The sequence below is a fragment of the Nerophis ophidion genome, linkage group LG13 (assembly GCF_033978795.1).
Source record: "Nerophis ophidion isolate RoL-2023_Sa linkage group LG13, RoL_Noph_v1.0, whole genome shotgun sequence".
Lineage (NCBI taxonomy): Eukaryota > Metazoa > Chordata > Actinopteri > Syngnathiformes > Syngnathidae > Nerophis > Nerophis ophidion.
In genome coordinates, this window is record NC_084623.1 from 28,706,151 (window position 1) to 28,722,204 (window position 16,054).

Genomic DNA, 16,054 nt, shown 5'->3' on the forward strand with positions numbered 1-16,054 from the left:
CAAAAATAAAATAAATATCCAATAAAATACATGAAAGATTTTATTTGAAACAAAAATAAATAAGAACTTAAATAAAACTTTCAGCTTCAACAAAAAATAAATACTTCTATCCCTGGTAAACAAATGACCTCAACAGATCTCATTCATGTGCAAATATAACAATGGTACAGTACATCCCCATTGTGTAAAACACAGCTGCTCAATGGGATAATTGGGCTCTCGGGATTGAAGCCATGACTTTGAACTTTGGTACAAAAGGTGTGATGGCCAGTTTTTTATTCTATCACAAAGCTGCTTGGACAAATCACCAGCCAGTATTTCAGTACGTCTGGTAGCTGTGGCATCAGAGAGTGGGATTTGATTTATTTTAGCTGTCATTTCCTCCTTTTCTTTGCCTTCAAACATGGCACCCATCACTTCAGTCAAGCATTCTTTAATTATTTCTGCATCAGAGAATGGCTTCTTGTGTTTACCCAAAACCCATGCCACTCCGAGTGAGCACTCTGTTGCTATTTTTTGTTGTGTCATAGATTTAACAAAAATCTTGCTTGATGTTTCATATGACTTTTACAGCCTGTTGATTTCTTTTTTTCTTAGCTCTGAATCATGAGGAAATGTCTCTTCAAATTCGCTGTGCTCTTTCAGATAGTGACGTTTCAGATTTTCACTTTTCACCAGAGGAACAGTACTGTTGCATATTAGACACATTGGTCTGGTACTTGCAGTAGGTAGGATGAAAAACATCTGTCATTTCTTCCTTGAAACGTCGGTTTTCCCTGTCCACCTTTCTTTACCAGCCTGGGCCTACTTGGAGCATGCCATTGTGATTTGATTCACATTCAGTGACTGACGAGTGAACAGTTAGCGAAGTAGCGATACGAGACAACTGTGTGCCTGCAGCATGAGCTCTGTATGACCCAGGTGGTAACAGCCTATCAGTGCGTCGTTGTAATAGAGATGACAACCCATACCCCGGAATTAGCCAATCGGAGTGGCGTTCTCTCGCTCTCACTCCGTCTCTCTCTCTTACTCTCTCTGAGAGAGAGAGAGAGAGAGAGAGAGAGAAAGATATGGAGTGAGTGAGACATGGAGAAGTGTAAATGAAACGTGGAGATGACTAAAAACAACAAAGAATGTTGACTTGCGCTAGCGATAACTCAAAGATAAATTCAATTATTATATTTTTTATAATAATTACAATTATAATTGTATATATTTATATATATATATATATATACATATATATATATATATATTTTCTTTTACTATAATTCGTGCTGGGTCCGGACGGACACGTCGCTGGGTCCGGACATGGACCGCTGGCCGCCTGTTGAGGATCACTGCCCTAGGGGAAACTGGGTAACACATGGCACACTTACAAAGCTTAACCCATTGTTACTCTAACAATCTACCAGATTAATATAGGTTGCCTCTCTCGCTTCCCCTTCATCTTTCGGTATTCATTTTTTATTTTATCTCTCTAGTTATCATTATGTATACGTATTGTTGCATTTGAACAACTGTATTGTTGATAATAGAGATGAACTATTGGTATTGTTCATGATCAATAGCGCTTTTTCTGTTGGTATTTGTATTGCTCCAGTTGTAGTGTAAAAATGCTAATTATCATGTCAATATTATTATTTATTTTGCTAACAGCTTCTTTGCTATCACTTTTACGATCATATTTGTACATATCGTATGTGCTGGTGTTGTTCTATTGTTGTTGTTGTTTTTGTTGTTATTGTTGTGTTTGCTGTTGTTGTTTTTGTCTCTGTCTAATCCCCCTCTTATCCCCACAATATCCCCCTCTTTCTTCCTTTTTTTCTCTTTCTATCCCCTCCTGCTCCGGCCCGGCCGCACCAAATGATAATATAAATACATTTAATAAAGTCAAATTCAAATTCAAAAAAGGCAACAAGAGAAGTATCCTACACTTCCTCTTTTGTACAGTGAATCTGAACAACTGATATGGGTATCTACATCAACTATATGATTTGCCTGAGAAGCTGCACAGGACACACACACAAAAAAAAATAACAACTTTGTTTTTTGTCTTATTTCAGAGAAATGTTTTGATGGTAGAATGGTGGGTTGAAAAATGTGGAAGGAGCAGTCGCCAGAAAAAAGGGTGGGAATAGGGTTTTGTAAATCCAGTAATTATGTATAATCCTGGAATTTTTTTGAACTTGGAAAAAGTGTAGTTTAAATTTCCAGAATGGAGGAATGTGTTGATGGTGGAATCGTTTGAATCGGTTGAAAAATGTAAAAGTGGTGGAAGTTTGAAAAATGGCCAATTAATTTTGAATGAAAAAATGTCCCGGAAAACCTGGAATTCTGGTAAATCTGGGAATTTTGTGAATTTGTCAAGGGAAAGCCCGCAATTCCTGAATAAGCTGAACAGTCTGAAGTTGGAATGGTTTGAATCAGATGAAAAATGTGGAAAGTCGAGCACGCCAAAATGTGGAGAAGAAGAAAGAAAACCATATGTGTGAATGCTTTGGAGCATTCATACAATAATACGATTGCAAAACCGCATAACCTTGTGTCAAACGTTCTACTGTTATAAAAATACTAATGTTCAGTTAAATATTTAATAGTGTTTGTTATTGTTGTTGTCATTTTTCAAATTGATTACCTGTTATTTTTTAATTAACAAAACTTTTGTAATATTTTAATTTTTATTTTGAGAGGTTAATATTTTAGATAAAGGTGTCTAAACTTTTTTTTTTTTTAATATTATATATATATTTAAAGACAAAACGTTGGGTTATAGGAGTGACAAAGTATATTATTATTAACTAAAAGAGGCAACTGCGTGTGAATGTTCCAATGCTGAAGTTGAAGTGAAATGTTGACAAAATGTAGTATGAATGTAAGAATTTGAATGTTGGAATGGTTTGAATGTTGAAGAGCTGACGCTGAACTGAAATGCTAATGGTATGTAGGATGGATGTAAAAATGGTTTAAATGTTGGAATGGTTTGAATTTTGAAGAGTTTGAATTTCCAGGAAAACGGGAATTTGGTTTGGAAATTGGGAAAGTGTTAATTTGAATGCCCAGGATGAGTGGAATGTGGTAATGTTGGAATGGTTTAAAAAAGTTGAAAAATGTGGGAATTGTGCAATTTGGAAAAATAACCGATTAATTTCAAGGGGAACTTCTTGGAAATATGGGAATTTGGGGAAAAGCAGGATTTTTTTTAAACTGATTACGAGCATGAATGTCCTGAATAAGCTGAATTGGTTGGTGTTAGAATTGTTTAAATCAAGCAATAAATGTTGAAGTAGTAAATGGTATTAGGGAATTTTGGGAAAATCAGGAATTTTTTTTAACTTGGAAAAAGGGTAGTTTAAATTTCCAAAATGGTGGAATTTGTTAAAAAAAGGGAATGGTTTGAATAGGTTGAAGAATGTGGGAATTGTGGAAGTTTGAAAAATGGCCAATTCATTTCAGTGGAAATTTTCCCCAAAATTTCGGAATTTCGGGAAAAGCGGGAATTTTTTGAAAATGGTAATAAACCTGAATGGTCTGAATGATTTGAAATGATTGGTGTTGACATTTTCTAAATCGGTCCTAATATTTTTGAAGTTGTAACATGTTGAATTGAGGATTTAATTAAGGAATTCTTAGAACTTTCGGAAAACCGGGAATTTTTCGAGTTAAAAAAACAACAACTTTGTTTTTTGTCCTAATAAAAGGAATGTTTTGACGGTGGAACAGTTGAAAAGCTTTGAAAAATGTGGACGAAGTAGTCGCCACAAAAAAGGGTGGAAATAGGGCTCTGGAAAACCAGGAATTCTGGAAAATTTTAGAATATTTTTTTAAGTTGGAAAAATTATAGTTTGACTTTTCAGAATGGTGGAATGTGTTGAAGGTAGAATGGCTCCGTTGAAAAATGTGGAAATGGTGAAAGTTTGAAAAGTGGCCAATTCATTTTCAATGGAAAACATGTCCCGGAAAACATGGAATTCTGGGAAATTTGGGAATGTTTGGAATTTGTCAAGGGAAAGCGATTCCCGAATAGGCTGAACAGTTTGAAGTTGAAACGGTTTGAATCGGGTGAAAAATGTTAAAGGTAGATCGCGCCAAAATCTGAAGAAGAAGAAGAAGTTTAAGTTTAAGTTGAATAATAAATAGATTAATCTTGGTGTGGATAACTAAATATATGAGGGCTCCAAAGCACTCACACAATAATAACTAAATGAGGCAAATCCTGAAGTAATTGCGTGTAAATGCTCCAATGCTGAAGTTGAACTGAAATGCTAACATAATGTAATATGACTTTAAGAATAGTTTGAATGTTGAAATGATTTGAATGTTGAAATTGTTTGAATTTTGAAAAGTTGATGCTAAACTAAAATTCTAGCGAAATGTGGAAATGGTTTGAAAGGTGAAATATATATATATATATATATATATATATATATATATATATATATATATATATAAATATATATATATATATATAATTACCAAAAGCATTACTTGGTTTTTCAAGGTCAATAATCTTGGATCTGTCACATTATACTGCAGACATTTCCTAATAGTATCTATTGTCATTTTACGATGATTTTATCTATCATGTTACAGGGCGGCATAGCTCGGTTGGTAGAGTGGCCGTGCCAGCAACTTGAGGGTTGCAGGTTCGATTCCCGCTTGTGCCATCCTAGTTACTGCCGTTGTGTCCTTGGGCAAGACACTTTACCCACCTGCTCCCAGTGCCACCCACACTGGTTTAAATGTAACTTAGATATTGGGTGTCACTATGTAAAGCGCTTTGAGTCACTTGAGAAAAGCGCTATATAAATATAATTCACTTCACTTACAGGAAGTCGAAAGAAATGGAAAAGCCAGTATTGCTGCAGAACGGTGGCCCGGTCTTCTGAACCTAATATGCCCACACGATATTGAAAGTGGCGGGGAAATGTTACTATCTCACACTTGCAGTGAATACTCCAGTGGCTACCATACATGGACAGAGGGACTACGTTTTTCCAAACAGGTAATTTTGTTTTACATTTTGCTCATAATTTGTAGTAAATTAATTAAAGCTGTCAAAATTAACCCTTTAATGAGGAATTATCCATTATCATTAATAATGTGATTACAAATTTAAACGCAATTACATCTCTGGCAACGTTGTGCAGTTGATTCAATTCAATTCAATTTATTTGTCATTGTCACAAACAACAATAAAATTAAGTTAACAGCATCAACACTGCATAGTTCAATGTTAAGTGCCACATGTCCCTAAACCCAAAAATCCCCATAAATAACCGACTGTAAACATTTAACAGAATAACAATTAACTAATTTTTGACACCCTTGCAACATTGTAACAGATAATGGGGATGGTGATGATTGCAGCAATGCAAAGTCCAGTTCAGAGCTATTATTGGTGGATGTGGTTATTTTCCATGAGAGGGGGTCAGATATAGGTGGGGGCTAATGTTCAGCAGTCTTATAGCCTGAATATACAGACTGTTAAATCGTCTTGTAGTTTGGCCCTGTACCTTATGCCTGAGGCAGTAGGTAGAACAGAAGATGGACAAGGTGGTGACAGTCCCGCAGGATGTTCTGCACTCTCCTCAAACAGTGAGTGGTGATGATGGAACTGATTTCTGGAAAAAGGTGACCCAGTGGTTTTCCCTGCTGCTTTCGCCACTCATTGGAGTGACACTAAAAATCCCTAAGTTAAGACACTGCAGATAGCTTATTGTAAAAGTTTACCATCAGAGGTTTAGGAATGTACAAAATCCGAGGTCTAGGAATGTACAAAATCCGAAACCAGTTAAGTTGGAACGTTGTGTAATTTGTAAATAAAAACATCATACACTGATTGGCAAATCCTTTTCAATTTATATTCAATTGAATATACTGCAAAGACAAGATATTTAATGTTCGAACAGAGAAACTTAATATTTTTCTGCAAATAATTATTAACTTACAATTTAATGGCAGCAACATATTGCAAAAAAGTTGGCACAGGGGCATTTTTACCACTGTGTTACATGGCCTCAGTTAATGTTTGGAAACTGAGGAGACCAATTTTTGGTGGAGCTCTTTCCCATTATTGCTTGATGTACAGCTTAAGTTGTTCAACAATCCGGGGTCTCCGTTGTCGTATTGTACACTTCATAATGCGCTACACCATTTCAATGGGAGACAGGTCTGGACTACAGCCAGGCCGGTCTAGTACCTGCACTCTTTTACTATGAAGCCACGCTGTTGTAACAGGTGACTTGGCATTGTCTTGTTGAAATAAACAGTGATAACGTTGCTTGGATGGCAAAATATGTTGCTCCAAAACCTGTATGTACCTTTTAGCATTAATGGTGCCTTCACAGATGTGTAAGTTACCCATGCCTTGAGCACTAATACACCCCCATACCACCACAGATGCTGGCTTTTGAACTTTGCGCCTAGAAAAACCGGAATGGTTCTTTTCCTCTTTGTTCCAGAGGACACAACTTCCGCAGTTTGCAAAAAAAAAATTGAAATGTGGACTCATCAGACCACCGAACACTTTTACACTTTGCATCAGTCCATCTTAGATGAGCTTGGGCCCAGCAAAGCAGGCGGCGTTTCTGGGTGTTGTTGATAAATGGCTTTCGCTTTGCATAGTAGAGTTTTAACTTGTACTTACAGATGTAGTGACAAACTGTAGTTACTTACAGTGGTTTTCTGAAGTTTTTCTGAGCCCATGTGGGGATATCCTTTACACACCGATGTCGCTTTTTGATGCCGTACCGCCCAAGGGACCCAAGGTCACGGGCAATCAATGTTACGTGCAGTGATTTCTACGGATTCTCTGAACCTTTTGATGATATTACAGGCCTTAGATGGTGAAATCCCTAAATTTCTTGAAATACTTTGTTGAGAAATGTTCTTGAACCGTTCGACAATTTGCTCACTTATTTGTTCACAAAAACAGAAGCTGAAAGGTTTTATTGAAAGAATAAAACAACAAGTCAAACTGCTCAAGCCATGTCCTTTCTTGGTGGTCCTAGGACTCCGCACGACGGTGAGACTCTGTCACAATATATATATATATATACATATATATATATATATATATACACACACACATATATATATATATATATATATATATATATATATATATATATATATACATATATATATATATATATATATATATATATATACACACACACATATATATATATATATATATATATATATATATATATATATATGCCCTGTAATGAAGTGGCGACTTGTCTAGGGTGTACACCGCATTCCGCCCGATTGTAGCTGAGTTGGGTACCAGCACCCCCCGCAACCCCAAAGGGAATAAGCGGTAGAAAATGGATGGATGGATATATATATATATATATATATATATATATATACATATATATATATATACATATATATATATATATATATATATATATATATATATATATATGTACTTGATTGTAAGATACATCCTCAGATGCACTGGATATCAGTGATATGCCTGGGGTTTCGGGGCTTTCAACATCATACCCCTCCCTCAGGTGACCCAGCCAGGGTTGATCAGACCTCAGCTTGTGTCCCAGTAGCATTGGCCCACAGTTCACTCCTCCTGATCCAAAGCAATGTAGAGCAGGCCTGGGCAATTATTTTAACTTGGGGGCCACATTTAGAGAAAAAAATGTGTCTGCGGGCCGGTATATCTATTTTTATGAACAGAAATACAAAATAGAAATAGAAATAGAAAACCTCACAATAATGTCTGATTGAATACTAAAAACTTTATGACCGACCGCCTTAAAGAAACATAATGGAATTTTAACATTTTTCTATGAAGACTAAAACACTGAATATTAACAAAATATGAACGTTACACCCCCTTTCGATCGACACATTTTACAATCAAGTGAAACGCAACAAAAATGCAACAAAGAGTGAAATATGAATGCGAAGGGTACAAAATAAACCGACCTACAATCGGATAAATCTAATACATCACTAAGCTTTAGAACCTTGTTGTGAAAAACTCCTTCCCCGTCTGTGGAAACGCTCCCCACCCACACTGCTTTGTGCCTCGTCTTAGCTGCTGTCACTTACATTACCGCAGTAACTAATTAGATGACCATAGTAACTGGTATATCATCCCTAAGTGCAGATTCCAACCATTGAAATACTTTTTATAGTTCAAGACTTACAGTTGTTAGAAAATAATGAGTACACATCATAATGGCAGCTTCACTTTACATCTTAAACATCTAAAAAAAGTATTTGGTAATGTCCGGCGGGCAGATTGAAAAGCACAATGGGCTGCATGTTGCCCCCGGGCCTTAATTTGCCCAAGTCTGATCTAGAGGATCTCTCTGCTGCCTCAATCGTGGCCTTGATGGCCCTCCTTTTCCCATCACCTGTGATGCCAAATAGTGTGAACACCTGGCACAGTGAGTTGCCAGCAAAGCCTCTACACCCTATTTAAATGGGATCACAGCGTGCCTTCCAGCCTCCTCTGCAGCCTTGCTCGACTAGCTCCTGGTACTTTGACCGCTTCCGCTCGTTTGCCTCCTCTATAAGATCCTCCTAAGGAACTGTCAGCTCTATCAGGAGCACATGCTGTGAAGATACTGATGTAAGCAAGATGTTTTGCCTCAACAAAGTTTTTTTGACGTAATCTGGAAACTTGAGCTGCTTGCACAAGTCCACTCGAAGATCCCAGTCCAATGCCGAGGTGAGGAGCCCGGCTGCTGGTTTGGGCTGTGACTGTGGCTGTTCTCAATATATATATATATATATATATATATATATATATATATACACACATATATTTGTATCTATATATGTACAAATACATATATTGTTAGAATCCAGTAATTGACGCACAAGTCCTTTGCGGGTCAAAATCCAGCCCTCCGTCAAAGGCCGGGCGCACAGATGGCCGTGGGCGACTTCCTCTCGCGCCCTTCTGGGAGGGGGGGTGGGGGAGTGGGCAATGCCGGACGGCTGCCCGGCCTGAGTCTGACGGTGGATGCATGTGGGAGGGGCATGCGCAGGATCCGGCTGGAAGCTGATGGCAGGTGAGTGGATACCTCAGCTGGAACGAGTTATCTAATCAGTCTCTTTATTAGCAGCACTGGTGGCCGCAGGAGGGGGCTGAAAAGCCAGAAGAGGGAGCACGAAGGATTGACAGAGAAAAATACTTTGTGAACGAACAAAAGAAGAAATATTGTGAAGAGAACAAAATAAAAAGAAAAGACATTATGAACGAGCAAAAGAAGAAATATTGTGAGAGAACAAATTAAAAGAATTGGGAAACTTGGCAAACGGCCTGCGTTTGATCCATCGGTCCTGAAGAACCCCACGGCACAATACTGTCACAGTGAGCCTATACCATAACCACAGCTGCAGATGAGTGAATTGTGTAAAACCCCGTATATCAGTGGTTCTCAAATGAGGGTACGATTACCCCTGAGGGTAATTGAAGTTATGCTTAGTGGTACGTGAGATTTTTTTTAAATATCCTAAAAATAACAACAATTCAAAAATCCTTTATAAATATATTTATTGAATAATACTTCAACAAAATATGAATGTACGTTCATAAACTATGAAAAGAAATATTCAGTTTTGACAGCTAGATTTGTTGTGGTCATGTTCCATAAATATTGATGTTAAAGATTTCTTTTTTTGTGAAGAAATGTTTAGAATTAATTTGATGAATCCAGATGGATCTCTATTACATTAAGTTGATAATTACTTCTATGTGTAGAAATATGTATTCATAATTGAATCACTTGTTTATTTTTCAACAAGTTTTTAGTTATTTTTATCTTTTTTCAAAATAGTTCAAGAAAGACCACTACAAATGAGCAGTATTTTGCACTGTCATACAATTTAATAAATCAGAAACTGATGACATAGTGCTGTATTTTACTTATCCATCTCTTTTTTCAAGCAAAAATGCTTTGCTCTGATTAGGGGGTACTTGAATAAAAACAATGTTTACAGGGGGTACATCACTGAAAAAAGGTTGAAAACCACTGCTGTATTTCATCGCACTTCGCACTACATGAGACAATATTACAAGGTAAACCTTCTGCGCTATACAGATCAGTCCTACTCTTGCCATATTTATGGTGACGGCTGTGAGTTTTGAAGGCTGGGAAGTTGGAAAAAACTCTTGTGCATTCAGGGAAAGCACACTTAAATGATGCATTGTGCATACAACTATGACTTCGCATGTGTCTAACATACGCAAATACATTGCTGCAAATCGTAGCACATATGTTGAAAGTTATCATCTTTTTGAGATGACTATGACATTATGATCACGCTGACAAAAATGAAGAAAACTTAGCTAGCTAGCATGCGGTATAGTGTCTGTGATGCTGACTGTGACGCTATGTAATTTCGGACTTTATAAATATATATATAAAGCAATTCAAACAGAAAATGACACATCAAGGTACAAGTAACTCTGATTGCACAGGAATTACCTTGTTATCAAGAAGACACCAGTAGGATGGATTTAGCTGCGGTGATTGTATAGCTGGAGGTGAATCGTCCATCCATCGGTCTTGGTAACTTCAGAGTTATGATGTGCAGAATGATACTTGAATATCGATAAAAGGAGTGCCAGATCTTTATGATCTAAAATTGATTTTCAAATCGAAATGTTGATACTTTTTGATAGTACATGTTTTGAGGTAAAATATCATTAACAGCAACACAAGAAAAGTACTATTGAAATCTTGTATAAATGACACGGTTTAGTGGGAACTACTTTTTATTCCACCTGGGTACATGTTATAAGTGAGAGCAGCAGACCGTGCAAAAAGAAGCTCGGTCTGACAATTGTGGGCGGACCCAAGAAACAAGTCTGAAAAATACTGAATTATACTGTAGGTTGTGCAGTAGCTTCCTGTTGGCCGATATTTTTTGTAAAATGCAACAAAAAAAACAGTACTTAACTGCATTTAAGAAGAACAATATATAACTGTATTTTTGTTGTTGTATTTTTACAGTAATTTCTTACAGTGTATTCTTCTCTGCTTTCTTTGCAAGCGGAGATCAGATGGAGAAAAGTCTCTTGTTGTCGAATTAAGTCCTTCTTGGAGAGTTGGAAAAGTTATTTTAGTCCAAGCAAGTCAAGAGTCCTCTCTGTAGTCCATCCGATGCCTTGTCGATGTACGAATCCCCTTATAATAGCGAATTCTGCACCCTTATATACCCTTTGATCTGGGTGGTTACATTTCTTAAGCCAACCACATCCCTTCATGCTCTCGGGTTACAATACATATTTTATTCTCAACTTTCTATTGGATATAGTCTCAGTTTGTCACATGGTCCCATTCTTCTATTGCCAGCAATATAAATGCCATTACTTGCTTACTGGAAGATTCTGGAACTTTCCAAAGTCTTACCCAACTTTCTGTTTTTCACTGACCATCTGCCTCTGAGTCATAGTTTCCCCCGACTCCCTCCGTTCCCTATCAACAGTCGTGTGACTCTAGTCCAGTGGTTCTTAACCCCACCAGTTTCATATGCGCATTCACCGAACCCTTCTTTACTGAAAAATAAAATGTTTTTTTTTTTGTTCAAATTCAGGACAAAGTTGTATGTTTTTGGTAACATGGGGAACATATTCTAAGTAACAAAGACTTCATTTAGAGTTATTTGGACACTAGGGGAACATATTCTAAGTAATAAAGACTTAATTTAGAATTATTTGATTATGGTTGGGGTTAGGGTCAGGGTTAGAGGGTTAGGGTTTGAATAAGGCATTAATTAGTACCTAATGACTAGTTAAGAGCCAATATGTTACTAATTTGCATCTTAATAAGCAACTAAATAATGGTGAATATGTTCCCTATACTAAAGTGTTGCCATATTTTTTTTACTGGTGCACAAAATGAACCGTGCATGAACATCACCTTGTTCAAACATCAAAACTAAGACAGCGCCATAAATTCACAACTAATTACACACCTGCAAATCAGTCAGCTGTTGCCGTATCCGTAATATGCCAAAAGGGAGAAGTTTGTATTTACATGAAGAGTCGGGTGTGTTTTGACCTCGGCCAAACCCCTGAGGTCGACTCACCGAACCCCTAGGGTTCGATCGAACCCTGGTTAAGAACCACTGCTCTAGTCACGTAGGCTTGGAAGGTCAACCAACGGTTACCCCTTTTCTTTTTCATGCATATATAAGTACATTCCTTCACCATACTGAGACAATGTACATGTTTACTTCATTTGATTAACATTGTATAACACACTCGATTATCATGATTAACCTTTGTAATTAAATATGTTGTGAATAACTTCTTAATTATCTCTTCTTGGTGTATAACCGATTATATATTTTGTTATATAACTGGGCCCTTTGGTTGCCATGCCTCATTGTCAGCAGTGGTGAGATTAAGTGTTTCGGGGACGGTAGGACCAGTGGGTTTCTACTTTTCACGACACCCCCTTCTAGAAACCCTCGATAGGGTGGTCAGACAGTAGTTTCATCCCCGTTCCTAGGGAGAGTCGCCCCGACGGGGGGCCCAGGGACAGCAGGGGTACTGGGGGTAATGGGCCCCGGAGAGGTGTCAAGATACGCAACGGGCGCCCCCGTCTCATCCGCGTTAATAACAATGCTGCCACGGGGAAATACAGAAGGGGAGACCCCGTCGTTCCCCAGGGATAGTGGAGAATGGTCTACAAACACCTCTTGGTCATAAAAGAGGGCGTACAGCTCAGCATCCGGACAAGAGGAAACCAAAGGAGAATCCAATGGGGCAACCGGTGTCGCAGGCACGGGGCCGATCTCAAGGAACCCCGGCGGGGCCCGTATTTTCGACCGTTTGAGCCGAGGTTCACCAGTGACGACCCTCACCACCTCTTCTGGGGCCGCTGGTTTGGCCTTCTGGGCCTCTAGTGCAGCCAGCGCGACTTGTGAGTCGTTTTTGAGTCTGTCAATCTTCCTCCTCTCTTCCAGTTCCTTCAACTCACCCATTATGAAGTCAAAGCCCCAACCGCAACACTCGCCAGAACCGACACCGAGCGGTACATCCGTTTCTCTTATCTGGGTGCTATCAGCAAACGGCTCACTTGGCGTGGCAGGCTCAGGCCCAGGTGGCTCAGGGGTAACTTCCCCCACAGCCTGCTTGGGGCCCTCCAGGACAGGTTCGTCCACCACTGGGGTGGGTGGAGCCGAGTCCTGTTCAGACGCCAACCTGAGGGGGCCCTGAGGTCTCTCACTCCGCAGTGCCGTCTCATGGGCAACGGAGTGCGTTTGGCACTGAGTCGCAACACACTAGATAGATAGATAGATGTACTTTATTGATTCCTTCAGGAGAGTTCCTTCAGGAAAATTAAAATTCCAGCAGCAGTGTAGAGTTGAGATCAATTTAAATAAAAGTAAAAAGTAAATAATGGGGGTTTAAATGGAAACAAAAAAGAGAAATATTACAATGAGAATAAAAACTAAAAAGCAACAATGGGAATAAAAATATAACAGTAAAATAAGAATATAACAAGTCAAAGTAGGCAGTAGTGACCATGTTATGAAAACGTATTGCACTGTTATTGTTTTGCATCCCCTGTCATCCTAGAACCCCTCGCCCCCCGCCCCAGCGAGGAGTTGTACAGTCTAATGGCGTGTGGGACAAATGAGTTTTTGAGTCTATTAGTCCTGCACTTGGGATGAAGCAGTCTAGAACTGAACAGGCTCCTCTGGCTACTGATAACGCTATGCAGAGGGTGACTGGCATCATCCAGTATGCTCACTAGTTTGTCAACAGTCCTCTTCTCTGCCACCGTCACCAGTGAGTCCAGTTTCATTCCGATTGTAGAACCGGCCCGCCTGATCAGTTTCTCAAGTCTGGAGCTGTCCTTCTTAGATGTACTTCCCCCCACCCCCCCCACCCCAGTAGAACAGAACACTGGCAACCACAGACTGGTAGTACATCCACAGGAGTTTTTTGCAGATGTTGAAGGAGTGCAGTCTCCTGAGGAAGTACAGCCTGCTCTGCGCTTTCTTGTACTGGTGGTCCGTGTTAACAGTCTAGTCCAGCTTATTGTCTACCCAAACTCCGAGGTACTTGAATGAGTCCACGGTCTGTACCTCAACTCCCTCGATCACAATAGTGTGACCGTGGACTCGACCTCCCAAAGTCAATGACCAGCTCCTTGGTCTTTGATGGATTGAGCTACAAGAGGTTCGTGTGGCACCAGACAACAAAGTCCCTCACCAGATTCCGAAACTCCTCCTCTCTGCCGTCCCTGATGCACCCGACGATGGCTGTGTCATCCGCGTACTTATGGATGTGACACATCTCTGAGTTGTAGCAGAAGTCAGCGGTGTACAGGGTGAAGAGAAGAGGGGCCAATACCGTTCCCTGCGGTGCTCCGGTGCTGCTGATCACAGTGTCAGACGTGATGTCCTTCAGTCTGACGTACTGTGGCCTGTCGGTGAGGTAGTTTGAAATCCAGGCAACCAGGCAGGGGTCCACTTGCATTTTGTAGAGCTTGTCCTGAAGGAGGCGGGGCTGGGTGGTACTAAAGGCACTCGAGAAGTCCAGGAAAAGGATCCTCACAGTGCCATTTCCCTCATCCAGGTGTGAGTGGGCTCGATGCAGCAGGTAAAGGATAGCATCCTCCACACCAACGCCTGCCTGGTACGCAAACTGCAGGCTGTCCTTGGCATGTTGTACCTGTGGTCTGAGGAGGCTGAGAAAGAGCCGTTCCAATGTCTTCATTAGATGAGAGGTGAGAGCCACTGGTCTGTAGTCGTTCAGCTCACTGGGGCAGTTCTTTTTGGGAACTGGAACGATGCATGACGTCTTCCAGAGGGTGGGCACTCTTCCCAGCTGCAGGCTGAGGTTGAAGATCCTTTGAAGTGGTTCACCTAGTTCTGCAGCACAGGTCTTCAGGAGTCGGGGGCACAGCTTGTCTGGGCCTGCTGCTTTCCTTGGCTGTAGCTTCCTCAGTTGACCTCTGACCTGGTCCGCAGAGATGACTAATGTCTGCGTGGAGGTGGTGGAGGGGGGTTCTGCCATGGCTGGGGGGGAGGTGCATTGAGGGAGCAGAAGATGGGGTGGCTTTGATGGGGAGTGGGGGACGGAGAGGACACGGGCTGGTTAAACCGGTTAAAGAAGTTATTCATCTCATTGGCCCTCTCTATTGTCCCCACAACAGCTCTGGTCTTTGTCTTGTGGCCTGTGATGGTTTTCACACCTTCCCAGACCTCCCTCATGTTGTTCTGCTGCAGCTTCGGATCCAGCTTCTTCCTGTAGCTGTCCTTAGCCTCCCTCACGCGTTGTTTCACCTCCCGCTGTGCTGCTCTCATTGCCTCCCTGTCTCCACTCCTGAAGGCAGCTTTCTTCTTGTTGAGGACAGCTTTAACGTCTTGTATTACCCAGGGTTTGTTATTAGGGTAGCACCGAACAGTCTTAGCAGGGCAGATCACGTCCACGCAGAAGTTGAGGTAAGCTGTGATACAGTGAGTCAGCCCATCAATGTCCTCACCCTGTGGAAGCAGCACGTCCCAGTCTGTGGTGTTGTAGCAGTCTCTGAGGGCATCTTCCAATTCAGGGGACCACTTCCTCACATAGCAAGTGTTAACATGCTGTCTTTGGACCATGGGGGTGTACTTTGGCCGCAAATGAACAAGATTGTGGTCAGACTTCCCTAGTGGGGGGAGGGGTGTGGCCTTGTATGCATCCCTGACATTAGAATACAGTAGGTCAATTATCCTGTTGTTTCTCGTAGGACAATCCACAGCCTGGTAAAAAGCAGCTAACGTTGAGTTCAAAGTAGCATGATTGAAGTCCCCAGAAATGATGAAAAAAGCCTCAGGCTGTTTTGTCTGTAGCCTTGATGTGATGGCGTGGATCATCTCACATGCATCGGCAGCATCTGCCCTCGGGGGAATGTAAACACAGAGGGAGATCACGTGGCTGAACTCCCTCGGCAGATAGTATGGCCGGAGGCTAACAGCTAGCAGCTCCAGGTCCGGGCAACACAAGACTTTCTTCACAGAGATGTGTCCTGGGTTACACCAGCGGTTGTTAACATATATGATGAGTCCC

At 40.5% G+C, this 16,054-nt stretch overlaps 1 protein-coding gene across 6 annotated transcripts in view; it reads left to right on the forward strand.

Annotated features, from left to right (window-relative positions):
* Positions 1–16,054, forward strand: part of LOC133564415 (uncharacterized) — a 211,266-nt gene that overhangs the window by 83,489 nt on the left and 111,723 nt on the right. For 5 of the 6 annotated variants that reach the window (XM_061918734.1, XM_061918735.1, XM_061918732.1 and 2 more), the window contains exon 6: positions 4,832–5,005. The exons of the other annotated variant lie outside the window; for it this stretch is intronic. In XM_061918734.1, coding sequence (XP_061774718.1) covers positions 4,832–5,005 — 174 coding nt within the window. The remainder of the gene's footprint in view (positions 1–4,831; positions 5,006–16,054) is intronic. 6 annotated transcript variants of the gene reach the window in all.